This window comes from Notamacropus eugenii, chromosome 3, assembly GCF_028372415.1.
Source record: "Notamacropus eugenii isolate mMacEug1 chromosome 3, mMacEug1.pri_v2, whole genome shotgun sequence".
Taxonomy (NCBI): Eukaryota; Metazoa; Chordata; class Mammalia; order Diprotodontia; family Macropodidae; genus Notamacropus; species Notamacropus eugenii.
In genome coordinates, this window is record NC_092874.1 from 335,813,109 (window position 1) to 335,840,746 (window position 27,638).

Genomic DNA, 27,638 nt, shown 5'->3' on the forward strand with positions numbered 1-27,638 from the left:
CTCAGTTGTATAGAAGTGAATTGTTTTCCCACACAAGCGTTTATGAAGTTGCAAAGTTATTGCTGTTCAGACTGTCCAGCAGAACGAAAAAGCAATTTGCCTTACTTTTCCAGATGAAGAAAGAGATTTGGACAAGGTGGTCTCTAAGGTCCATTTCAGCTTTGATTTCCTCTGATCTAGGCTGGATGAAAGATACAGTCCATTATATATGCCGTACCAAACATTGTTCTGTCTTGGAAGGACCTACCAGAATACAATTCTGTGAGCATTGTGAATCCAGGGTCAGTCACCTTCGTGGCAAAATGAGACACTGGATTAGGCAAGGATAAAAAATCATTTTACAGATAGGAAAGCGACTTCATAAAGCAATTGTGTCTGGTATTTCAGTGGCAAGGGTGGAGATTAGAGGTTAACTTCTACTGTTGCAGATAACTGGACAGAGCATTATTATTCAGTGTTCAGTAACTAGCATTTCTATAGCACCTATTACGTGCCAGGGACCATACTAAGTGCTTTACAGATATCTCATGTGATCTTCACAGTAACTCTGGGAGGTGGGTGCTATTATCCCCATTCTACAGTTAAGGAAACTGAGGCAAATAGGTCAAGTGACTTGCCCAAGGTTACACAGCTAATGTGTGGGAGGCCCCATTAAGATTGAACCATTTAAAAAAAGAATAGATCAGGCCTGATCATCAAAGTTCTTGTGCCTTTCTTTTCAACTTTAACCTTGTTGAAATAAGGTGAAATTTAATTGTCATAGAGTATCGTGTGCTTTTTACTGCTTGATTTGGATGTACACTGTCATGCTTGCCTCAGGGTTCACACCAGGGGATCACTTCATAGGTGATGTAGGTCCTGTTACAAAAAGATCCTCATAATTAATTCCTGAACTCCAGTATACACTTCTCAAACATAGATTTGCTCTGTAGCAAATAATAGTAAGACAAGGTTCTGGTCTTATCTATGGCTTTCCTCTGGCAGTCTTCACCTGAGGCTTCATTCAAGGATCTGTAATTTCACTGTGACACTTTCTCATCTTTGCACATTACAGTTTTGCCAAATGCCTTAAGTAGATAAGTCTTTGTGGGTTGCTGTGGCTAAAGAAAAAACCACTAGGCTGGCAACGTGGTGCTGAACTTCTGTCCACATTGACACAATTGAGAACTGATTAGAAGCATTTCCAGATTGGGGAGTCAGGAGCTTCATTCTTTAGCACACAGTATGGCAGCTCTACTGACTATAATGGTTGGTGTTTTCCTTGAGCATTTGAAACTCACTATTCTTTTCAACATAATTTTTCTTTTTTTTTTTTTATGGATTGGGTTTGTGATTTATTTTTTTTAATTCTTAAATTATTTTATTTTTTTAGTGTTCTACAATCACTTCCACGTTCTTAGATTTTTTCCCCTCCCTCCCCACTTCCTCCCTGAGACAGTGTTCAATCTTACATAGGTTCTACACATACGTTCCTATTAAATATATTTTCACTTTAGTCATTCAGCATAATTTTTCTGAAGCCTGATTTGAGGCAGTGAGGTAGCATAGTGCTTCTTAATCTTAAGAAGACCCAAATTTGAATCCTTTACAGGGGCCTCAAGGCTGCAGATTCCCCATCTCTGCAGGCCTTTCTTGGTTCCAGTTTCCTTATCAGCAAAACGAGGACAGTTATAGCACATGTATCATAGACTTGTGAAAACCAAATGAGATTTTATTGAGGTACATGTTGTAAACCTTAAAGCACTCCATAAATGCTAGCTTCTAATTCTTAGATCTCAGTAAACAAGATAGGGAAGGAGGTATATTTAGCCTAATCATAGTGGAAAGAAGTGATGCCCAGAAAGGTTAAATGAAATCCAAAAATGCTTCTGATTAGAGAAGGGCTTGAAGTGAACCTGACATTTTCCAACTAGGTCTTTAAATGAACTTTGCTGACTGGTAAGAAGGAACCAGGGATTCTAAGAAGAAAGAGTCCTTACTTAGAGAGTGACAAGAACGGACCAGGTTGGCTGGACCGAAGAGTGCAGTAAGGGGAGTATAATGTATTTATCGGGCGAAGTAGTTTGGAGTCAGGTTGTGAGGGTCAAGCCAAACCTGAGCTTTAGGAGTGGCACTTTTGGCAGCTATGAAGGAGATAGGCTAGGGAAGAAAGAGGTGAGGCATGGAGGCAATGATCCTAGAGAAGGGATGAAGGTCTGAACCAGGGTAGTAGCTGTGAGTGAAAATAAAGGGGATGGATTTGAGACACATCGTGGAAGTAGAATCCATGATTTGGCAACTGGAGAAATGGAGTAACAGCAGAGATTTAAGGATGACTCCCAAGTTTGCAAACTTAGGTGACTAGAGTACTGGTGCCTTCAGCAAAAATAGGTAAGTTTGGAGGAGAGTGCATTTGGAGGGAAAAAGTAGTTGTGTTCACATTTGATATGCTTATGGAATATCCAGTTCAAAATATCACAAAATATTTGGTGGTATAGTTATGTAAGTCATCTGCAAACAGCTGATAATTAAGCCCATGATGCCACCAAAGGATTATGAGTATAGACAGAGGAGAGTCCAGGACAGAGTCTTAGACTACACCCACAATAAGAGAAAGGTATTGTACCTCAGTATGTAGATGTGGAAGTATTTGACTTGTCCTACATGTCATCAGAGGGCAGAACAAGGAGAAGCAGGTGGAAGTTATAGGATAAATTTAGGGTCCTTTAGTGCAAGGGGAAGAACTATTACAGCTATTCAAAAGTGGAATGGGCTTGAGGTAGTGGCTTACTCTTTTTCCACGGTACCTGCTCTGGTCATTTGTGGGTAGGCCAAATTTGTGATCATGGATTGGGAAGACCTCTCATTTGAGGTCTTCAGGTAAAAATTATTTATTGGGGATATTGCAAAAATTATTTTGGAATATATTTTGGTATAAATTGGACTAGATTCTAAAGTCCCCTCCCACTTAGATTCTGTTTGTCAGATGCCCTATTTCTAAAAAGCCTATACACAGTTCTCATTTATTCCTCAGCCAGTATACACTTTAAGTTCATATGGGCTCAGGGAATAAAAACTAGTTTTAATCTAAGATAAACAGAAATGCAAGGTGTCAGTATAAAGTAATACAGCCAGTTTATGGGCCATGTACACAAATGCATCTAGTCACACCTCACTTTAGATCTAAACTAGCATTAACTTACAGGATCACCCACCTTATTCACCAGATTTAGCTTACTTTGAATGACTTCCAGTTGTTAGGGGTGTAAGCTCAGTTTTCACATGGACAGTCTCGGGCAGGTAAAGGTGAGGACTTCTAAACCTCAGAGTTCTCATGAGGCCCCCCAGGGAACAGCTGGGAATTGAGGCGTGAAACACGGGCTATCTTGTGCATTTCCACCTCTTCTCAGTGGGAAACTTGCTGGGGAGAGCATCCCACCCTTGAGATTGGCCTGTGGTCTGAGCACACCCGTTGTTGACTAGCTAAGGGCTGAGAGCAGGCACGGTATTCACGTGCAAACTATGCGGCGGGAGAGCTTAAGTAGGGACAAGAAAGCCTGAAGGCTCTCTTCTGGATGCGGAGTCCCCTCCGGGGGCTCTTCGCGCTGAGGGGCCCTTGGAGGGAAGAGGGTCCCCCCCCCCTTCTGCTCCCATCCTCTTGATGTATGATCCTTGCCCCTTGGGAGGAGGAGGATTCCTCTCTCCTGAGGAAGAATTCACCCTGCACATGTAACCAAGACCCTGAATAAAGCCTAACCCTTGTTCGACTCTGGAAAGTCTCTTCTCTCAATACGTTTATCCAGTTGGCTACCGAAGACCAGTGAAAAGGTAAGACTTGGGTAGTCCATCGGCCTCTAGGCCAAACATCCAGTTATTTCCAAAAACCAAAATCACACAAGATGAATTTTTGTGAAAGCTGAAGAGTTTTAAAGAATGCTCGAGATTCTAAAGCCAGTTAAGAAACAGGAGTGTCACACACATTTTAAACAATGGTTGGTTGGTTGGTCGTCCTTTGGCTTTGAAGAGGACCAAGATGACATCACCATTGTTCGTCCGACTGTGGCTGATCAGACCAATAGGAGCTTGGAATGCTCTACCACAGGTTGGACACATAGAGTCCGTATGAATATTTGAAGTGGATATACAATGGTAGCCTTAGTGAGATGAGGATAGAGTAGAGTACAGCTCTGCCTGCACCACACCAACAAGATCTAAGAGGACTGCTATGAGTCATTTCTCCAGCCCAAATTTGGCCTGCAGAAAATTGACCAGAAATTGTACAACATGGGCGGGTTGGCTCTGAAGCAGGCTCAGGAATGCGGACCAGGGCTGGGCTGGCAGCTCTATTGCTTTAGTGCTGGATCCAAGGCTGCCCAGAGTCTAGTGACTATGTATTTAATGGAGTGTCTACGGAACCAGGAGTCAGCCTACACCTCTGCTGTAGGGCTGTAGGACCAGGGGTCAGTCGTGTGCTTTGCAGCTAGTCTTGTAGTTAGCTGACCGGATCTCTACCCAGGGCAAGTGTGCAGCTGTGTGGCCTAGACACAAATCATGGTCTGGAGCCTACAAGGCTCAGTCCAGGCTACACCCTACCTTTGACCACTTGGAGCTTGCAGGTTAGTAGCTACCTGGCCTGAACTACCCTTATGATCTCTGAAAAAATACAGTACTCAATACTTGGAGAAGGGAAATGGTAGGACCCCAGATAATATAAACTATAAATGCTCCCTAGAAGTATACAGAACCTGGCCCTAATACAGAGTACCAATGGAAGAAGTAATGCTGGAAGAATGGGTAAAAAGACTCACAAGCCAGAGATGCCCAAGTCACAGATCTAGAAGACGTTAATTCTAAAACATCTACAAGCAAAGTTTGGGAAAAAAAAAACCACAACTTGGCCACAACTCAACTAGAATTTCTAGAAGAAATGAAATAAAAATTTTTAGAATTAAAAAAAATGGAATTAAAAAATGCTAGCTCAGTAGCTAGGTGTTAGAATGGATAGAGTACTAGACCTGGAGTCAGGAAGATCTGACTTCACATCTTGCCTCAGACAGTAGCTGTGTGACCTTGGGTAAGGCAAACTGCCTCAGTTTCCTCATCTGTAAAATGAGGCAGAGAAGGAAATGGCAAACCCCACTAGTATCTCTGCCAAGAAAACCACAGATGGGGTAAGAACAGCTGAACACAACTGATAAACTTGGCAAAGCAGACAGGGCAGGTAGGTGGCACAGTGGGTAGAGTTTGGGGAGAAGATTTAGAAGAATTAACAGTTTACTTTGTACAAGAGGTACAAATCCTTAATTATGGAACAGACTTCTTAAAAATTAGAATGGACAAAACAAGTTAGTGACTCCAAGAGAAAAAAAGTCAGAAAACTTTTTTTAAATGGAAGAAAATGTAAGGTATCTCATATCGAAAACTTCTGATCTGATCATGAGGGAATTTAAGAATCATTGAATTACCTGAAATTCAGAACCAAAAAAGAGCCTGGATATCATTTCCAGAAATCATGAAAGACAACTGCCTAGACATAATAGAACAGGAGGACAAAGTAAAAAAAAAAAAGTAACGCCAAAATGGAAACTCCCAGGAACGTCATAGCCAAAATTTGGAGCTTCTAAGTCAAAAAATACCACAAGTAGCCAGAAAGTGTTCAAAGACCAAGAAGCCATAGTCAGTCACACAAGATTTAGTATTAAGATTTACTCTAAAGGAGTAGAGAGCTTGAATTATGATATTCCAAAAAACAAAGGACATACATTTTTTAAAATATCCAGGAAAACTAAGTATAATCCTCCAGAGGGAAAAAAAGACTTAAAATTTTCAAGCATTTTCTGAAGAAAATACCAGAGATGAATAGGAACTCTGGAGTAAACATAAGTGAGCCAGTGGAAGGAACTATGCAAAGAAGTAAGTATTTTCCTTCTGATAAGGAGACATGATACAGATGTCCCTTTAGCATGTTAAATGTTGTCTGGGTCATAGAAGTTAAGACAGAGGGTCTAGGAATGGTTGGAAAAAGGAAAGAAAGGGGGAAGCAGGGGGAGGGATTCATTCTACATGATCAACATGCACAAATAGAAAACTACAAATAAGGAAGAAGGTATGAGGGAAGCAGGTGTTACGTGCACTTCAGTTTCATCTGAACAGGTCAGAGATGGGTAGGACACATAAGAGTTTGGTATAGAAATAGATTCAATTAAAAAAAGGAAATATGTAATGGGGATGAGAATAGATTGAGGAAATGATTAGTTATAAGCAAAATAAACTAAGCTCAGGGTAGAGTATGAAGAGGGATTTAAAACAAAAGTTAAGAATTAGGAGTCTGGGTGAAGAGAAGAGAAGCAGGGGTCTGGAAGTTAATTGCACAGAACAGTGGTGCTGAATTTATTTCTTCTCACCACCTGCTTCTCTCTTTAAAGGAGGTAGGGAGGAAAGAGATGAAAAAGCATAAGAGAATAACATGGAGGAAAATCTATGTATAAAAGACAAGTATGAACGTGAATGGGATGAAGTCACCCATAAAATGGGTAGTAGTGGATTAAGAAGCAGAATCCAGCAAAATGTGGTTTAAAAGAAACACCCGAAACAGATTCTCAGTTAAAAGTTAAGGCACAGTTAAAATCTATCATGCTTCAGTTGAGTTTACAAAAAGCAGAGGTACCTATCATGATCTCAGATGAAGCAATTGGCAAAATTAGACTTCATTTAAAGAAATGAAAATGTAGCCTCCCAAAGTGACACCAGCCATTTGAATAGGTGACTTCCAGCATGTTTGCTAAGGAATCATACTGTTGCTGCGAAAAGCATTATGTCCTGCAAAGTATAGTATGAGACTAAAAGTCACTTGTTTTCTGTTGTCTATGCACTGCTTGCTTCCTTTACTATAAATAACAGTAGAGCTGAGTCAAGCCAAAGTAGGGTCTTTAACTGAACAACTGTTCTAGTCACAGACTTTACCCAACGCCCAGCTAGATGTCCCATGCAAAGCTCTGTCCAATCTGGGTCAAAGCAGTAGAAAACAGGTTGTCAAGTTTAATCCATCTCTGCTTCTAAAAACCAAACTGCACACTTTCCTGATGGTGAGTTAGCTGCCCTGTGTCATGCACAACCTCTTCCATTTCAGTGCAGAAAAATAATTGCTCTTATTATGACTTACAAGATTTCTGCCTCAAAACAACACTGTGAATGGAGGAGAGCCCAAGTAATCCCGTCTTGCAGGTGCGGGAACGGCAATTCAGAACCATCAGGTAAATCATACTGCAAAGGAATTTGGCAGTGTTCTCTAATTCTAAGGTGCTATAAACTGACTATGATGAAGTGAACTTAGTATTACTACTCGGTGCAAGTAAGGCCGATGGGGATCTTTTCTGATATGATGTCTGAAAGTCTGATCCAGCCTTTGTGTCTGTGACCTTGACAATACCTGGATCATAAAGTGCCTTTGTTTGTCCTCAAGACTAGATGTAGAGCTGACTTTTAGAGACTGGCTGTCCTGTAGCCAGTCAATCTGGGACGCCTTAACACATTAAGTTAGTCCAGAACCTAGTTGAAGAGATTAGAATGGATGCTCCAAAGCCAAAGGAAAGATTTTAGCAATTCTCTCTGTAACACACAGCAAAGTGTGTGGGAATTAAAAGCAAGCTCTGTCTTTAGTAATGAGTAGCATGGAGGTAAGTAGGAAATCAAATTGGGGATACTTCTTAGAAAAATCTTTTCTCTACCACCCAAGAGGCATGCAGGTGGCCCTGATATATCTTTTCTTCCCCTCTGCACCCATCCTAAAATGAGCTTTCAGATATGAGTCTTGAACATACAGATCAAATTGTACACAATAAACTCTATATCTAAGCTTAAGTAAACATCCTCATTTTACAGATGAAGACCCTGAGAGTCCCCAGAGGTGACATGATTTGCTGGAGTTCACAAAGCCCATAAATGGCTGCTCTATGACTAGAGCCCACATCTGCACTCCCCATCTGCCTACTTTTCATGAATTCTCCCTCAGTAGGACTTTCCCCTTCTGTAGAGTGAAAATGCTTCCCTGTGGCACCGTGAGAGTGCAGGGGATAGTGGCCTGTAAACACGGAACTTGGTCCTAAGGATGTTTTTTCTAATTACACTGAAGTTATACTGCACTAAATTGTTCAAACTAATTAGTCCTCAGCAGGGGCTTGGAAGTCTATCAGATTTCACTGAAAATTTTTCACTGAAAATTTTTCACTGCAGTGATTTTTAACAGACTCCCTATTAAAAGGAAATATGTGAGTTGAAGCTGATTCCAAAACTGGAAAGGCTGAGCTAGGAATTAAGACTGGCCAATCTATAAATTCCTTGTATCTATTTCTTCACCTATATAGTGAAAAATACCTGTCTTATCTGTATCTCAATGTGATATAAAGATAATTGGGATACTGAACGTGAAAATTAGCTGAAAAAGATAAAAGACCAAACGATGTTAGGCTTAAGCATTTTCAGTGCTGGGCTGGGGAGGGTTAGCTGTAGTACTATCAAACTGGAACTATGGGTGTTCCATAGGCAGTTCACAAAGCTTGGTCTGCAGCTGGTGCCACTCCCAAGTACTGCAGCACACATTTACCCAGCAGCACACACACACTGTAGGAGTTAAGAGGTAGAATTTCTTTTTATTAAGGCACATAAGCTATGTTTGGAGCCCAATAGCCATAGTAGCCTCCTGGACGAGATAAACAATTCTTCCAGAGATAAAATTTCAGAACAAGCAGCAGCTTTTTAAACCAAACTCCACTTTCTCAACACATTTGCTGCTGCTTACTATTATGGAGTCATCTGTAGAAAAACCCATTACCACCTGAAGAAGAAAAAGGTTTGTCCATGAACAAGCTAGAGGTCCAAGCAGACCCAAAATCTTGGCACTCTGACTCCAGATTTTACCCTAAGCATTTCTCACCCATGGCTAGCTTCCTGGGGAAACATACATATGTGAACTAAGAGCTAAGAGCCTCCAACGCTTTGTCTTCAAACATCCCTTCACCTACTAAACACCTTCATGGGTACAAGGAAGACACATTACCCCAAGCAGACCTAACAGCCATTTTCTCCTCTGCAGTTTAGGAATGGATTTCCCTGTTACCATAAATACTGTCTACAGCAAATTTTCAGTTTGCAGGGCAACAACTTTGAGCGGAAGGATTATACTGGAGTTGCCTTCTCTGCTTCTGCACAGCATCTCCTAAATGGCCCTGGGGCTTTTCTTTTATCAGACATGAGGCTGCTTGAACTGGTACATCCCCGACCTATTCCAGGGCCTTGCAAACCAGAGTCCATCTGAATTAGGAAGGCCAGGTGAAAACTGGACTCCAGGCTGAAGGTCGTTCTCCAAGTTCCAATCACAACAGGGGTTCTTTGCATCTTGCTGATTTCTTATTTAAAAACTAATGGCCCTCAACAGAACAGCAACGCCTCCCTGCCTCACCCTTCCTCTCCCTCAGTCATCTGTTCTGAGGGCAGGTGAGCCGGGTATGTCCAGGCTGGTGACAGAGGCCACATTTCCGTATTTTCTTTGCTGTGAGCTCGGTGTCTGAATTAGTCCTAGGTCTTTTGCTTTTGGCGTCTGACCCTTGGCCCTGCCTTTGGCCCCCGAACCAAGGTGGTCCAGAAGTTCCTGAGGAAAGAAACAAAGGCAAAATCAGTTTGCAAGCTGAGACATCAGGGTAATAGGGAAGGAACGTCTCAGTGTCAAGTGAGAACGGTGTCTGACCAGCATCTTTGTGGAACAACACATCTTAAAGTATAAGTATGTCTTTTACAAGCAAAAACATTTAGAAGCAACAATGAAGTTTTGTTTCAGTCTCCAGAATGGTAATGACATAAAAGTACAATAAACACCAACTTCTGAATACATAAACTTTCCCAAAGATCATGAAGTGTTTATAGATTACAATTCCATGCACTCTCGCAGTGCCACAGGAAAGGATTTTCATTTTACAGGAGGGGCAACCCATGTTCATGGAAGACCCTTGGCAAGGACATTAAAAGACTCAGTGTATATCTTAACTGGTGTCTTTCCTATTGTATTTCTCACTGATCATGATTAAAATGCAGTGAAACTCTTCCAAGTTTAGAATTTCTCTGCTCTCCACAGGTAAACCTCTCGACAGCTATCAACTTTTAGCACAATTCTTTGTGAGGCACTGTGGTGGTACAGTAGGAAAAGCACTGGCCATTGAGGGGGGCGGGGTGTCAGACCTGGGTTCATGGCCTGGCTGCAACCATCACTTCGTAACTGTGAGCAATTGACTTAAAACTGCAAGCCTCAGTTTCTCATGAAGAAAACTGACATAATGTTTACCCTGCCTACGACAAGAACAAACACTGATAAGTGCCTTATGTATGTGCAAGTCACCGTGCTGGGTGCTAGGGATAAAAAGACAAAAATAAACAATCACTGTTAAATGCCAAGATGTGATTAAAGGCAATTGGAAGTGCGAGAGGGCACCAACTGGGCCATTAATTAAGGTTTCATGGAAGAGGTAAAACTTGAGGAGACCCTTAGTTTTGATAATGAAAGGCAGAGAGAAGGGAGTGTATGCCAGGCTTGGGGGACAACGTCTGAAAAAGGACAGGCGTGGCTAGAGTGACAAGTGCAGGGAACAGCTTAGCTGGTAGTTCTGTCTGGTCAGAAGACAGAATATGTGAAGGGGAGTAATAGGCAGGCAGGTTAGAGCCAGCCTACAGAGGGCCCTAAAGTGCCAGGATGCATTTGTACTTAGTGAAAAGGGGGCCTCCCAATGTTTCTGAACAGCAAAATGATCTAATCAGACTGAGACCATGCTGCCTGGCAGTCCTCACAAAAGGTAACAAGGACCAAACTTCATGGAAGGTAGCGGCTCAGTAAGTGGGGGAAGGGGGCAGACATTATAGATGTGGAGGGCTGGCATCAGTAAAATCTGATAAATGACTGGACGTGAGGGGAGTGAAGGAGAGGGAAGAAACAAGGATGCCTCACAGGTATGAACCTGAGTGTGGTGCCCTCGACAGAAAGAGAAACGTCGGAGGCCTGCCTCACAGAAGTGGTGAGGGCCAGAAGAGAAGTTAGAAATGGCGCTGTCAGCCATGAAGTGCTATATTAACATAAGTTATGATCGTCACGTCAAAAAGACTTGAGAGGGAGGTGCTCCTCTTTCATGGAGTGAGATATGGCCTTGGGAAGTGAAGTGTGTAAAAACTGAGACTACCCTTCACAAAATGTAATGTAAAAGTGAGCTTCTGTGCCTCTGCCCTCTCTTGTTTTCTTCTTCTTTGGCTCATGGAGCAGAAGAGGTGGGGATATGTTTATATGTACAAACACACACACACACGACAGCAGCACAAACTTAAGAACATAAAGGTGTCTGTCCATCCCCATGACTTGTCTCACCCGGCGCCATGTTTTCATCAGCCCACTGAAAGAAGCCGCACTGCTGCTCCCTCGGTTTGGAGCACGTGTGGAACTGCCGACCCTTGTTAGGTCCCTCCTTCTGGACTGTCCGTGTGATGGCGGGTTGGTTGCACATGCACGTGGCACTGCTGCTATTACTGCCATGGCTTCCAAACCTATCTTGCCTTCCTCCAGAATTTGTGGAGTTGCCTTGGAAGTGATTAGGAGTCCTTGTTCTAGAGGGAGGGGTCATTTCTGTTCCCTGCTGACTGTCAGCCCACAGGAAGAAGTTGCAGCTGCCCGTGCTGCATTTGTAGAAGTGCCTGCCCTGATTGGGACCTTCTTTACGGACAGTGAGCAGGAGGGCCTCTTGGCCACAGTTACACATCACAGTATTATGATTCTCTCTGGTGGCTGTTGAGGGTGGAAGCATCCTGGCCAAGGGCTTAGGGGCTCCAGTTTGTCGTTCTGTGGGAGAAATGCAGTAACTGCCCTGGTTGCTGCCCATTCTGTTCAGGGACTGGTTGGTCTGTAAGTGGTTTGTAGGTTGGCCTGCTGGCTGGGAAGCTGTGGAAGGACCGCTGGAAGATCTCAGGTCCAGGACCTGCATCAGGGTCTCATCACAACCTCCAATGCAGCCCACAAACTCCAGAGGCATGGTGGGTGGGACGCTTCCTCGCTTGAACTTGAATTTCAACCTATTCATTCCAAAGGAGAAGAAAAATTAAAACCAAAATATAGATTATCTTGCTTAATTAAGGAGAGATATTAACTTTAAATATCTCCTTATTTTTTCTTTATAACTTTCCCCACCCCTCAGGATGTAGTAAACCTACCTATAGCAACTGCAACTGTTCATGTGCAGCAATTCTTATCCTTTCCAGGAGACCAAGAGACTGCTAAGTATTTCTGCAGTTCCTAAACTCCAATTTTGAACTCATTTGCAAATCAAATCAGCCTAATCATCCAGTTCAAAAATTTCAATTGTCTATGCTATATCCTTGATGTTTTTTAAAGGACACATCTGATAAAAAAAAATAAATGAACAGCAAACTATTCTTGGAAATAACACCAAAAAATATCTGGGAGAAAGAGTAAGAAAATGATACCATATTAAGAGAAGCCAAGAGATTAAGGGGATTGTTGCCTGTTGAACACCCCAACTCCCGGTAAAGGAAAGCCCTGATGGAAATGAATGAAAAGGCCTAGGACCAGGACCAGGCCTTCTGATAATCTCTACTTGATTAAAACCAAAAGCAGTCTAATTCGCTATGTTGTCATTGCAATAGAAAAGAAAGAAAAAAATACTCTGTTAATTCCTCAGACTGACCTGTGAACAGGATGTGGTTTGCAGACTGGACACACACTTTCATCCTTACTGGCTTCTAGAACAGAATCTGGAAACCATATAGCTTTTCGGCAGTCCGGGTAGCCCATGCAACTCAGGTAGAACCTGTGGAATAAAATCAATCTGGTTTTCTGAAAAGATCTCTGTTACCATGAAACTAGAGTCAAACATCTAAAATTTGCTATTCATCTGAAACCTAAGATTTCCCTAATTAGCTATGATAGTGGATTATTCTGAGAGAAAGCTTAATGGGATATTAATGGGACTAATGCTGAACATCTAATAAGAATGTATAATAAACCTATTTCTCACATATAGGCAAAATGAAATAGCTTGGTACTGATATTAGTATGTAAAACTTCAACTCTTAGTCACAAAAACTCAAGATTTACTTAGAGACTATATGACTTAATTGACTATTTCGTTAAAGTTTGTCTTATTGGATATTTTTACCAGAAAAAGCAAAAATAATTTAAAGGGCAAATTCTCATTCAAATATAAACTATTGCTGATTAATACAACTTATCAATCTCAACCCCCATCCCCCTCAATGAAGTTAGCATTTCTTCTCTGTCTCTAGTGCAGGATCATCTATATTCTGTCCTCTAATTTTGGGTGTGATTCAAGATTCTGTCCTGGGCCCTCTTCTCTTTTCTCTCTAAACTCTTTCACTTGGTGACATCATCAGCTTCCATGGTTTACTTATCATCTCTATGCTGATGACTCTCAGCTCTATATAACTGGCCCTGGTTTCTCTTCAGCATTCCCATCCAGCATCGCCAGCTGCCTACAGGGCATTTCCCACCAGAAGGCCCCCAGGCTTCTCATACTCAGCATGTGCAAGAAGCTTCATTATCTTTCCCCCAAAAGCCATGTCTCCAGAACTTTCCTATTTTTTGTAGAAGATACAACAATCCTTTGGGTTTCACAGGTGTGAAACATCAGAATCACCCTCAGCACTCCCCCTCACCCTACACAGCCATACCAGTTCTCATTCATTGCTCTCCACCACATCTCTCCAGCCCCGCTTCTCTCCTCTCATGTGGTGCCCATTCTAATTCAGGTCCTTATTACCTCTCACCATGGACATGGCTGCCAAAGTGATTTTCTAAAGCACAGGTCTGATCATGTAATTCCACAGTGCATTACATCCCAGCAGCTCCCTATTACCTCTGGATTAAACATAAGCCCCTCCAGCATGTAAAGCCTTCCATAACCTGGCTTCATCTTACCTTTCCAGCCTTAAACATTATTCCTCTATATACATTTTTCAGCAGCTCAGTCACACTTGACTTCCTGCTCCTCTTGACACACGACAGTTCCTTTCTCCTGTTTCTGTGCCTGAAACGAACTTCCCTCCCCACGTGGCTTCCTTCACAGCTCAGCTCTAGCACCATCTCCTATATGTAACCTTTCCTGTTCCCCACAAACTACTATTGTCTTCACCCAAAATTACCTTGTTTTTAATGGTACATATTTTGTATTTTTTTATATATGTTATCTCCTGAAACAGAAGGTAAGTTCCTCCAGGTAAAGGACTATTTCACTTTTTTCCCCCCTCTGATGCCTAGCACATAGTAGGTGCTTTTAGTGCTTACTGTTTAACTACTTCTCTCTCTCTCTCTTTGGAGACGGAAGGAGCCACAGGCAAAGGCAAATATTCTCTCCCCTTGCATTGCCAAGCAGCCTGTTTAACTGTCTATGTGTCCAAAGTCAAATGGTCTCCTTGATTCAAATTCTGAACCTGCAGGGGAACCTGATCAAAAGTAAAGACTGCTGAATGAAATGCATTACTCTGAACATTCATGGAAGTCAATGAAGCCTTCTGTAGCTCATCAATCTATTCGTACAGTCCCAGCAGACCTACCGCATTTAGAGTGTAATGACAAGCATGGAGGTCTCTCAAAGACACAAAGTAAATGCATAGAGTAAGTGCTCAAATACCACAAGTGGTAACTTTAGACACACAGAACATTAGACAGAACAGACCCGCCATTCTTCCTCCTCTTGAGCACCATGTCTTTGTTACATTGTGGACATTTCTTGATAGTTGCCGGCATAGCTGGGTAGATCTCCTCTTGGTCGACTGCTGTGGCCACTTCTCCAAAATACTGAGACAATGCTTGATCCAGCCTGCAGTGAAGACATGCATGCACATGCATCAGCCTGCTTACTCTGTGGGTATTTTCAGAGTTGTGTATACATAAGACACACACTTTCCTGGCCACTGAACCACAGCAAAGGGACTGCAAGTCAGCAATGAGCTGACGGCTCTTTACTTTGGTTCTTGGCACATGCGCAGCTAGAGGCAGATGGGATAGTGTCGCCACTTCTACCACTGTTCATCCCACAGTTAGCACCGGGGTACCTGGGAGAAACAGATACACCACAAACGTGCCAAGCACAGTCTCTAAAAGTAAACCAGATCACTTGGGTTTCCAACTAGCTTTCTAAATCAGAGCAGGGAAAGCAGGATGTGGCTTCCAGTCAAAAGCAATACAAGCCTTTCATTAACAGCAGCTAAAAAACAAACACAACGTTTGCCCAAACTAAGACTAAGAGCCCAATTAAAAACATTTCTGGGGTGAAGAGACAGACTTTTAAAAATCTGTTTTTATTCTGAACTTAACAAGGACTGCATTGTCTGCAGTTCAAGGCAGAGTTAAGATCATCATAACAAATGCCATTCAAGGTTCAGCCCAAGGGTCCCCTCCTACACAAAGTCTTTTTTGACTCCCCACCCCAAATCTGTCGTTGTTTAGTTGTTTCAGTGATGTCCAACTTTTTCTGACCTCACTTGGGGTTTTATTGGCAAAGATACTGGTTTGCCATTTCCTTTTCCAGCTCATCTGACCAATAAGGAAACTGAGACAGAGTTAAGTGACTTCCCCAGGGTCACATAGCTAGTGTCTGAGACAGAATTTGAACTCAAGTCTCCCTGACTCCAGGCCAGGACTCCACCCACCGCAAATTGTATCCATTCTGCATTGACTTTTCTGGGTGCGTATTATTTGAACATGTAAAGGCCCTTCATACCAGGGCCTTTTTCATTTCTTACCTTTATATCCCCAGCACCTAGCACAGTACCCTGCAAAAGCTTATTGAATGACTGATTGTTTGCTGTACTTTTAAAATTTGCTAAGTGCCTTACAAGTATCTTACTTGAGCTTTACAGCAACCCTGTGAGGCAGGTACTCCCTGTGTCCCTATCTCTGTTTTATAGATGGGATAACAGAGGTGCAGGTAAGTTAAATTTGCCCATGGTCAGTCTGCTAGTAAATGCTGGAAGTGGGGTCCGAACCTACCACTATGTATATGACACTATGTTGAGTGAAGCTCCTGCTTAATTTTTGAATCTTGAGTATCTGAATCTGATCTATTTATAAAATATTTTCAGACAAATACTGGTACCAAAACATGAGAAATATTCAAAGTCAAAGCACCAAGGGAAGGGGCCCCACCCCTGGGCCATTCACCATAAGGCATGAGTTCATGGGGAAAAAGGAGCTAACCACAGGTTAATAATCCAAAGCATCAGCCATGCTGATACCCAGCCCATGTCTCCGCTGACTCACTCCTGCTGTCGGCTCCAATAGTCATTTTAGATAAGAACAGGAAGCAAATATATCCTATGATTCCCTCAAAGGATCTCAAGTAACATGGTTCTTGGACTGGGAAAGTCTCACTGATACTCACTGGTTGGCATGGGCCACAGCTTCGATGAAAACTTGCTTATATTTCTGAATTTGCTGTCTCAGGACCACATGCTTATCCTTTTTCCCCTCACAAATAAGTTTCAGGTCAGCTTCTAGCTCAGCCCGGAGGTCAGGCTTAGACATCTCATAGCCCATGGAATCATAACCTGCCAAAGAAAGGACTAACATTAGTAAGTCCAACATGGCTTCTCCATGGGAGTAGAAAGATACCTCCCACTATCCCTGAGCGGAGAGAGGACTCTGATCTTACCTTCCACCAGCCCCATGCCCAAATGTCCTGGGAGGAATCGTTTATCAGGGGTGAGTCCCACATACATCCGTGATTTGATGGTCTCGATATGCTCTGCATGAGTTGCATCCGTCCCTGGAAATAATTTCAGTCACTTTGGGAGTGCAGATAAAATCCCAGGTTAACAATCTATTACAACTGAACTACATTTAGTGTCTGTCAGACCCAAGCGGCAACAATGGTTTTCTGAAAATATGTTGCCCTTTTTGAACGTCCAACTTTTGAAGGTACTTGGGGAAAGAATTAAACGATCATTTTTATTAAGTATCTATTATGAGCCAGACATCGCACTAAGCATTTTACAAATATTATCTCATTTGATCCTCCCAACCGCCTGTGAGGTAGGCATGATTTTTGTCCCCATTTTACAGATGAGGCAACTGAGGCAGAGGTTAAGTGGCTTATCCAGGGTCACACAGCTCGTTGGAGCACATCTGAACTCATGTCTTCCCAAGCTCCGGCTCAGTGCTCTACACTGCATCACCTGCTGCCTCTTGGGGACTAACTGCTGGTGAAGATCCCAAGCCAATGATGTAGAGAATAACATAAGCGGCTGGCCAAAATAAATAATAATCTTTGTTGCCACAATGACAATGAAGCATTAGACAAATAGAGCTGCTTTATTTGACCTCGTGGCTCAGGTTAAAGCAAAGACCTGGATTTGGGAATTTACAGAAAATCGGTACTTGGGAAGTTAGGACAAACAAACTTTATTTTTATGTGGTATAGCAAGCAGGCAAAAAACTCAACCAAACAAACATATATTACATGGCGATATAAACAGACAGGTTCACCCCCATGGATGCAAGAAACACACTCACTTGAGAGGGACTTGTGTCACAGACAGAACACACTCAAAGTTGGGTTCAAGCAGGAAATTTTATACCCTAAAACCAATTCCTGTGGAGAAGAGGTAGTAAGTGCAGACACGGCAGGGGGCATTCCCAGGCACACCTAGATGTGGTGGGAAGTTCTCCAGGTGACTAACTGATCCCAGATTTGGGGACCAAAGATTGAGAGAGGGTTTGAGTCAGTTATCTGAGACAGCAGGGAATGACCAGAAGCTGCTAGCATTAACTGCTTGACACGGTTAATGTAAGTCCATACAGTGGAAAAAATACAAACCTGTCTGCCACTGCCTATGTGCTTTATGGGCACTGAGACTGCTCAGTCAAAGTGGCTCCATATTGGAGTCCTATCATTAGAACATCAAATAATATAAGTATTACAGTTATCACAACAATGAAGCTCTTATTAAAATTTCTAATTTGTGGAGCTCAGTTGGAATTACTTCCAGTTGCTACACATATGACAGGAAAAGTCATTTCACCATATTGGGCCTGTTTCCTTCTCTATAATGAAAGAGCATCAATCTAGATGAGCTTTACAATCCTTTCATTTTGAAAAGTTTATGATTCCAGGCTTTTTACAAAATGCCAACAGAGGAAATATTCCACTGCAGCCAAATAACCTGACAGCCCTTTAGCTAAAGGAAATGCCCACTCCTACTAGAGTTCCCCAACGTGACACCACAAAGATTCCTGACCAATGCCGTGTTTCTCCATGAGGGCAATAAGATCTGCTTCTGTGAGGAGTTGGGGTGGGCTGGTTTCACCATCCACCATTTCTATTGTGGTTGGCTGGAAGCAGGAACCTTTCTCATAGATGGGAATGACCTGAAAAAAAAACAGTCTCTAGTCAAATACTTCTTTAGTCATGTTAATATAAAATGCAATATCAAAATCAAAGAAAGTCTGTATCTGGCCCTGACCTGCACAACCCTAGGGTCAGTGGGATACATGAAGGGTCAGACCAATCGGTACTGGAGAATGCCATGAACACCATGCACAAAAGAGTCTTCACAGGGTTTTAGAAGAGAGATAATTAAAAATGGAAAACTCCACTAGCTACTAAAGGCATCTAAATCAAAACAATTTTAAGACTACCACTGCATGCCTGTTAAACTATCAAAAATAAATTAAAACCAATAAAACCTAATGTTCAGTCAACCAACATACTTAAAGTCTCTGTTATGTGTCAAACTGTGCGCTAGGCCAGGAGAATAAACACAACAATGGAAGCTCATTCTTTTGAGTAAAACACATACATATGTATATGTTTACACATTCACAAACATATGGAAAACATATACAAATACAATGTAACTTAAGGGTAGGGATATTAATAGGTGAGAAAATCAGGAAAGGCCTCATGTCGAAAGAAGGACTTATGCTGAGCTCAAAGTAAACTAGGGATTCTAAGGGGTGGAAGGGACTGGGCATGGAGGTAAGAGATGGGAGTATGGTGCATGAAAAATAACAAGGCCAGGAATGAGTAATAAGGCTCGAAAAATAGACTGCAGTCAGGTTAAGAAGGGTTTTAAATGCCAAACAAAGAAATCTGCATTTGATTCTAGAGGCAATAGGGAGCTATTGGGTGCTTCTGAGTAGGGGATTACATGGTGAACCTATGCTTGAGCATTTTAGCAGCTGAGAAGTTGGAATGGAGAGGGAGAGATATGAAGCAGAAGTCTACTTGCAACAGTAGTACAGTAAATGAGGGCCTGACCTCTTGTGGTGGCCACATGAGGAAAAGGAAAGGGAGAGTTGCTGTGGAGACAGAATCAACAAGAATCCAAACACATGACAGGATATATGGTATAAGGGGAAGTGAAAGTTGAGGCTGACAATGGTTGTTTTGAACATGTGGAGTTGGAGATACCTGCAGGAACTCCATGTAAGACTACTGCTGAGACATAGAGCAGGGCTGGATACACAGATCAGAGTCATCTGCACAGAGATGAGAACTGAATCCATGGGAGCTGATGAGGTCACCAAGTCCAAGTATATCAACAATACATGCCAACAAAGGAAATATTGCACCATAGTCAAACATATGATCCCCCTCTGGCCCAGGACAGAGACCCATATGTTACCCATAGTTACAGTGGAGAATATAGGTGGTGATAAAGCAAAAGCACACTAAAAAAAGAAAATGAAGCAGGTCAAGGAGAACCAGGAAAGAACAGTGTCATGAAAACTCAGAGTGGACAGAACAGTCAACAATACCCATTCCTTCAGAGAGGTTAAGAAGAATGACAACTGAGAAAAAGATGCTGGATTTAACAATTAACAAACCACTGGTAACTTGGGAAAGAGAAGTTTCAGCAGCTGCATAAGCCTGATTGCAGGGGGTTAGAGAAGTGAGAGTACAGACAGCTTCTTCGAGAAGTCTGGCTGTGAAAGGGCAAAGCAGAGAACAGGATCCTGAGGGGACAGAAAAATCAAGTGAGGATTTTGTTTTTTTTTTAATGTGTGGAGGAGAAAAGGATGTGTTTATTTATAGGCAGCAAGGGGGACAATAGACAAAGACTGAGGTGGGGAAGCTGAATCCTAAAGAAACCCAGCTGAGGAGACAAGAGGGGACAAGTAAAGGAGGTGGCCTTGCTGAGACAGTCCTCCTACCCATCAGAGGCTGTAGTAAAAGAGGTGAGGCGAAGGGGGGATGGATGATGTCAAGGCGTTTTGAGATGGAGGGGAAAGGAAGAAAGCTCATGGAAAGAATGGTTTATACTTTCTCAGTAAATTGTGAAGTGAAGACCTTTGCTAAGAGGGTGAAGGGAGCAGGTGCTGTAAAAGACCTGGAGAAGGGAATGCGTGTATCAGCCACAGTGGAGAGTGTGACAGAGAATCAGTCAGGGAAGAGTTAAAAAGACTGTCTGCTGCACTGGGAGTAGAAACACTGTGTGGTATCCCACTAAGACTTTCTGTTATTTCCATAACCACTGTCCAGCTTTCATATAAGTAGGACCTAAGGAGATGGCAGGGGTAATCCAGGGCTAAGGCTTGGCAAGGAATATGAGGCAAATGCACAAGAAGGGAGTGGCTCTAAGGGTAGAAAACTGGAATGGTGAAAAGTTAACTAAGTCAAGTTTGGGAAGGGAAGAAGGTGAATCCAGAGGGCAGGAGAATGATGTAAGAGAGACCCACATAGAAGGGGTAGAAGTCACAGCTGAAGAAGAGTGAGGCACATGGGAAGATGGAAAGATAGAATGCTATAGTCAGAAGAATTTTTAAATTACTGGTCATAGAATCTCCCTTATTTCTGTCTTTGTAGCTCTAGCCTTTAGTACAAGGTATGACACATAGTAGGCACTTAATACACGCTTGCTGATTGATTAGAAGTGAAATGCTTGTGGGTGATGAAGTGAAGGGGTGTGACTGTCCCCTGTGTGCGGCTGAGGCAGAGAGGAGGAGGAGGAGGTCTTCAAGGGTGGGGAGAGCAGCAAGCTACAGACTCAGCAGGATAATGCTAGTATACTGGAAGAGGGCTTAGCATTACCAGAGGGAATTCTAGTAACATGTATTAAGACCTATAAACTGTTCAATATTTCTTTCCAGGTTATTCCAGTTTGGTGAACACCTTACTCAAGGAAATAACACAAAAGACAAAAAAAGTAATTTGTACAAAAATGTTCAGAACAATGCTATTTATGGAAATGTAAAATCTGGATCCAACCTGAATGACAAACAATTGGAAAATCAACTAACAAACTATGCTATATTAAGTGAAGAGTAATACTGACTTACTGAAAACTAGTATGTGAAAAATGCCAGCATGCAGAAATGATTAGAGGCATACTCTATATGAAAGCTGTGCCAACCAACCTGATTCTGAAGTAAAACTGTTACTGCGTCACAACCTTGCTATGTTATTTGGCTAATCCACCATTTATAATATTTATTGTTCCCATGAAACTATTCCCTGAGACTGTTTTTTGCCTAACATGTTCTCCAAGAACCAATCAATTGAAGGGGGGCATACAAGTATTTAAAATAGTAAGTGGGAAAAAATTAGGACATAAAATGGTACGTGCACGTGGATCACAATGATATGAAAATGTGCATGTGTACTTTAACAAAACCTGGGAAAAAGACATAATCAAAGGTACCAAATTCAGAATGGGAAGTCCTGGAGTCAGGTCCAGTTCTAACATTTCTTAACTGAGTGAATTGGAGTACCTCATTTTACCTGCTGAAGCCTCAAACAAATAGTACTTTACAATTATCTCCTTTTTAGGGCTGTGAAGAATATTGTCTAAAAACTTTAAAGTGTCATTATTGTTGAGTTGCACTGAGTTTTGTCTCTGCAGGGAAGGAGAGTAAATTCAGGTTTTGTTTAGTTTCTTTAAAAAAAACCAAACCACCTGGCTTTTGGCTAGGGTAACTTCCCTAGCTTGATATATAAAAAAAGCTACTTCCTTAGTTAATGAATGTCTGGATTATTCACACGCACCTTGTCACTCCATTTGTCATATATGTAAACATCCAGATAGTTTCTGGCCAGAATCATGAGACCGTGAGCAACGAAGCGCTCTTGGGCAATGTCAATCTCCACGGTTGTTTCTTGTCCCTGAGCGTCTTGAGAGCAGCAGGCCAGGAAATGGCGAACAATAAACTCATACAATCGCTGTTCATTCCCCTAATAAAATAATTGGGGGGTCAATTAAAATTCATTCCTTTTCCACTTTTCAGTTAAAAATTCTGAAAGCATTTGGTACCACATTCCCTCTAACATTGTGTACAAATGTGGGGAAAAAAAACAAAACAGAATTTCCAGTTGTCTAAAATTTTTGATTACTTTAAAACAACATTAATCAAGACAAGGGAGTCACGAAAAGAAAAATTGAGTAAATCAACCTAATAATGATGACAAGTAGTCTCATTTTGTCTGTTTTAAGGGATTAATTTAAAAAGGAAAATGATATAATTCAGTTCATTTTGCTAAGGCATAATACATACATACACATATCTAACTTGTTAAAAGAAATCTAACACAAATTGGACTTGAAAAAGGTTTTCATTTCAAAAAAATGACTGAGTTAACTTTAGTTACTTTGCATTATTAATTAATCTCTTCACAAATTATTTACCAAGTATCCATGAAATCAGCAGTATGCTAGATCATGGCAGTAGCTGCAGAATAAATACCTTACATAGTTTAACATCCTTTAGGAGCATACAAACTAGCCAGCATACAGGAAACAATAAATTAAGTATGTGGTACTGACTATATGTACAACATTTAACTATATGATACTAACTACAGTAGATATGATACTGACTATACATTTACAGTTTTTAACTATATGGCACTGACTATAAGTACAATAGTTTAAAGGAAGGAGAGCTCTGTTTGGGCTTTGTAGGAAGAGGATGAGATCTGAGTTGGATCTTAAGACATGGGTAGAACTTGAACAGGCAAAGGGAAAGAAGGCGTTCCAGCAGAAGGCAGAGGGATAGAAGAGGGTACAAGTCTGTGGACAAAAGGGAGACCAGAGGATATATCTTGAGGTGTAACAGGAAGTAAGGTTGGAAAAGTGGAATAAGTGAGCCCAGTTAAGTCACCAAGCATTTTCAACGCTTATAATGAGTCCTGCATTATGCTGGATGGACAGAAAAAAATTGATTTGATGCAACTGGCAATATGGACAATTACAGCCTCTGATTTTTTCTTCCTGTTTAAAAAAATTATTTCAAAGGTGAAGAAGGACCCACAGAGAAAATGCTAATGCACTTACTTAACAAAGTAAATTCCTGCTTGCCACATTGGGATATTCTAGATGGTACAGGAAACAAAATTAATGGGAGAGCTCCTAGCATATGACTAATGAGACTTGTCCAGACTTACCTGCAGGTTACAAGTGTATTTGGTGGGGTGAATGGGAGGATGAGCTTGATCAGATTTTTTCCCATTACGAGGGGTAGGGCCACCCATATCTAGAATTCTCTGGGCAAAGGCGCCCCATTGTTGATCATGTATCTGCTGCTGCACCAAAGCTGTCAGGTTTAAGTCCTGGGGGAAAATATTTGTCTCAGTCCGGGGATAGCTGATATACCTTAAAACAAAAGCAGACAGATATTTGCAAACAATTCTGAACTAGTTCAATTGGTACCTGCAAAAGCTAACAATTTGAAAGAATTGGGATTCAGTTGATATTAAAGTTAGTGGAACTAATAAATATTTATGAAATGTTTGCTAAGGAGGCACTAAATGATACCACAATACTTTAAATATCTGATTTTATCAGGGTATGTATCCAGTGATGAAGACCACAATCCCTCTACGATTTAGCAAAATTTAAAGCTGCTCAGGCTAAAAAAATTAATCATTCTGTAACCAACATGATGATAAGCCTCTCCAAACTGAGTTAGAATAATCTTTGGAAAACAAATAGATATGTATTGCATCTTTCCATCTTGGCAGGTCCTGCCAAAGTTTGTGCTCCAATGGCACTCACAGCTTTTGAAAAAGCCAGGGCCACCTCCATCTCATGATGAGGCACTAGAGTAAAACTTTAGTGACAGATATACAAAGATTAAATTAAAAGTCCCTTCCTTCATAAATCTTACAATCTTGTGGAGGAACATAGTCTACAAAAGATACAAAATGGTCTATGAAGTCCAATGGAGAAAAAAAAATCATTGCTACCTGGTACGAGGATGGGGAGAGATCAGGAAAGTTTTTGTGAAGGAGTTGGCATTTAGGATGGGCCTAAAAATATAGTTAGGATTTCAGGAGGTAAGGAAAAGCATTCTAGGCAGAATTTCAACAGACAATTTTATTAAAGGAACAAAGGTATATCCAGTTTGGCTTAGCAATTGAAAGGATGGTGAGGTAAGGAGGAAGAGTCTTGAATACGAACTGAAGGAATCTGATCTTTAATTGATAGGCAATGGAGAATCACCAAGATGCAGAGTGGTACAATGGAGTGAGTGTCAACCTTTGAGTCAAAACATCTGAGTTCCACTATTTGACAAAAACTTCTGGGAAAACTGGAAAATAGCATGGCAGAAACTAGGTATAGACCAATATCTCATACCACGTATACCAAAATAAGGTCAAAATGAGTACATGATTTAGACCTAAAGGTTGATACCATACGCAAATTAGGAGAGCAAGGAATAGTTTACCTATCAGATCTATGGAGAAGGGAAGAATTTATGACCAAACAAGATATAAGAGAGCTTTATGAAATGCAAAATGTATCATTGTTTTCATTAAACTAAAAAGTTTTTCCACAAATGAAAACAATGCAACCAAGATTAGAAGGAAAGAAGAAAACTGGGGGAAATTTTTTACAGCAAGTATCTCTGACAAAGGCTTCATTTCTCAAATATATAGGAAACTGAGTCAATTTTATAAGAATACAACTCATTTCCCAATTGACAAATGGTCAAAGAATATTAACAGGCAGTTTTCAGATGAAGAAATCAAAGCTATCTATAGTCATGTGAAAAAATGCTATAAATCACTATTGATTAGAGAAATGCACAGTAAAACAACTCTGAGGTACCACTTCACAACTATCAGATTGGCTAATATGACAGAAAAGGAAAATGATAAATCTTAGAGATGATGTGGGAAAATTAAGACACTAATACATTTTTGGTGGAGTTGTAAACTGATCCAATCATTGAGAGCAATTCGGAACTATGTCCAAAGGGCAATCAAATTCTGCATACCTTTTGATCCAGCAATACCACTACGAGATCTGTATCCCAAAGAGATCATAAAAAAAGGGAAAAGGTCCTATATGTTCAAAAATATTTATACTATCCCTTTTCATGATGGCCAAATATTGGAAATTGAGGGGAGGCCCATCAATTGGGGAATGGCTGAACAAGTTGTAGAATAGGAATGTAATGGAATATTACTGTACAATAAGAAATGGTGAGCAGGCAGATTTCAGAAAACCCTGGAAAGATTTGTAAGAACTGATTCGAAGTGAAATGAACAGAAGGAAACCACTATACACAATATCAGTAACACTGTGTGATGATCAAATATGATTGACTTAGCTCTTCTCAGCAACACGATGATTCAAAACAATTCCAAAAGCCTCATGATGGAAAACGCTATCCACATCCAGAGAAAGAACCATGGAGTCCGAATGCAGATCAAAGCAGATGATTTTCACTGTGTGTGTGTGTGTGTGTGTGTGTGTGTGTGTGTGTGTGTGTGTGTGTGTATGTTTTCCGTCTGTTCTGTTTCTTCTTCCACAACGTGACTAATGTGGAAATGTTTTACATGACTGCGCATATATAATCTATATCAGATTGTTTGCCATCTTGTGGGGAGAAGAGGAAGAAAAATTTGAAACTCAAAATCTTTCTAAAAATGAATGCTGAAAATTGTCTTTACATGTATAATGAACAAAAATAAAATACTGTTTTATAAAAAACTACCCAAGTCCAAATCCTGCCTTTGATAGCTACCAACAAAGTAGTAACCCTAAGCAAGTCGCTTAACTTCTTGATTTTCCAGCATTGCCCCAAGCGAACCTCTAAGATTAAAGAGCTAGAGAACAGTCACTACTCCACTCTGGCAAAGGGAGCATCCTCACTGGAAAGCTCCCTACAACTGATGAAATGATAGATCTGGACTGAAAAAAGGCAAAAAGAAGTGAAGGGTTTTAAGCAGAGGATTTGATATCAGATGCATGCATGAGAGAGGATAATCTGGCATCATTATGAAGAATGGATTAGAGAAGACAGCAGAACTAGTGGGAAGTCTCAGAAGGCTCTAACAACAATTCAGGTAGTAAGAACCTACCTAGGTAGATAGCAATGGAACCAGAAGAGAAGAAAAGGATATGAGATACTGTGGATGTAGAATTGATAGGATTTATAGCTGACTGGATGTAGAAAGTGAGTAAATGGTAGTGTCAATGGCAGAAAGAGGCAAGTATAAAGGAGGAACATGTTTTTTGAGAAAAAGATACATTAACACTGGACAAGTTGAACGTCAGCAAGACATCCAGGCAGACCTAAAATCTCAGTGATTCTGGGATAAAGTTTCCTAAAGTGAAAAGCAGCAGGTGTTTCACCAAATCATCTTATTCAAAAAAGTAAAGGACACCTTAGAAACATAGGTGATAGCAGGAAACATAATTGATAGCAAGTGAGGTTCACTGGCTCACATTTTCGGCCTGGATACCAACTGCGATTTTGGACAACTCACTTAACCTCTCTGTGATTTGGTACCAGACAGCTGGAAGAGGCTTTAAAGATAATCTAGTCCAGAAGTTCTTATTTTTCTGTGTGTCATGGAGCACTCTGGCAATCTGATAAAATCTAAAGACCCCTTCAAAGAATAATGTTGGTTTTTTATATCAAAAAATAAAGTCAGAGAACTAGTTTAAGAACTCCTCATCTAATCTACCCCTCCTCCATTTTACAGGAGAGGTCAGCAACCAGATGCCTAGGTACTCTGACAGACTCAAACGCACGCTCTTAGTCCAAAGATGTTTACATTCCACCACTGAACTCTTCAACTGTCTCATTTTTCCAGATGATACATCTCTTAATGATTCAATTCAACAAGCAGTTATTGAGGATTCAATATACACCACAAATTGTCCTAGGTACTGGGACAAAGAAAAGAACAAACCACTCTCTGCCTTAAAGTAGCTTATATTCTACAGGAAGAAGGAAGAATCAACACATACACAGGTAAATACATACAAAATACATACAAAGTAATCTTGAGAGTGGGGGTGAGACAACTAACACCTAGGGAGATCTAGAAAGGCAGTGTATAAAGAGAGTCGCTTTGGCTCCATCCTTAAGGGAGGCTGAGATTCTAGGATGTAGAGGGGAGGATGAAGAACATTTCAGGGATACACGTTGGACAGCCTAGAAAAAGGCATTAAGTTCTGAAATTCTATGATTCTATAGCTATGCTGGAATAAGATAAAATATACATTTGTCCTCTCAAATTCTAGTAGGAATACTTTGCAATTGGTAAATAACATCATTTATGAACAGCTGTGTATGTAAAGTGAGTGGAAAAGGTAAATAACAATTAAAACCTAGGCTTTCAGTTCTGCATGCGTCACTATGA

The 27,638-nt window shown here is 41.1% G+C and overlaps 1 protein-coding gene across 3 annotated transcripts in view; it reads right to left on the minus strand.

Annotated features, from left to right (window-relative positions):
• Positions 1-8,607: 8,607 nt before the first annotated feature.
• The window catches only part of TOP3A (DNA topoisomerase III alpha), a 38,076-nt gene continuing 19,045 nt past the window's right edge, over positions 8,608-27,638 (minus strand). For all 3 annotated transcript variants that reach the window (XM_072597083.1, XM_072597086.1, XM_072597084.1), the window contains 9 exons: positions 23,424-23,631; positions 22,029-22,214; positions 18,280-18,409; positions 16,695-16,808; positions 16,425-16,590; positions 14,718-14,861; positions 12,711-12,833; positions 11,381-12,078; positions 8,608-9,625 (listed from right to left, as the gene is read on the minus strand). In XM_072597083.1, the coding sequence (XP_072453184.1) occupies positions 9,453-9,625; positions 11,381-12,078; positions 12,711-12,833; positions 14,718-14,861; positions 16,425-16,590; positions 16,695-16,808; positions 18,280-18,409; positions 22,029-22,214; positions 23,424-23,631 (1,942 nt within the window). In that variant the 3' untranslated portion in view covers positions 8,608-9,452. The remainder of the gene's footprint in view (positions 9,626-11,380; positions 12,079-12,710; positions 12,834-14,717; positions 14,862-16,424; positions 16,591-16,694; positions 16,809-18,279; positions 18,410-22,028; positions 22,215-23,423; positions 23,632-27,638) is intronic.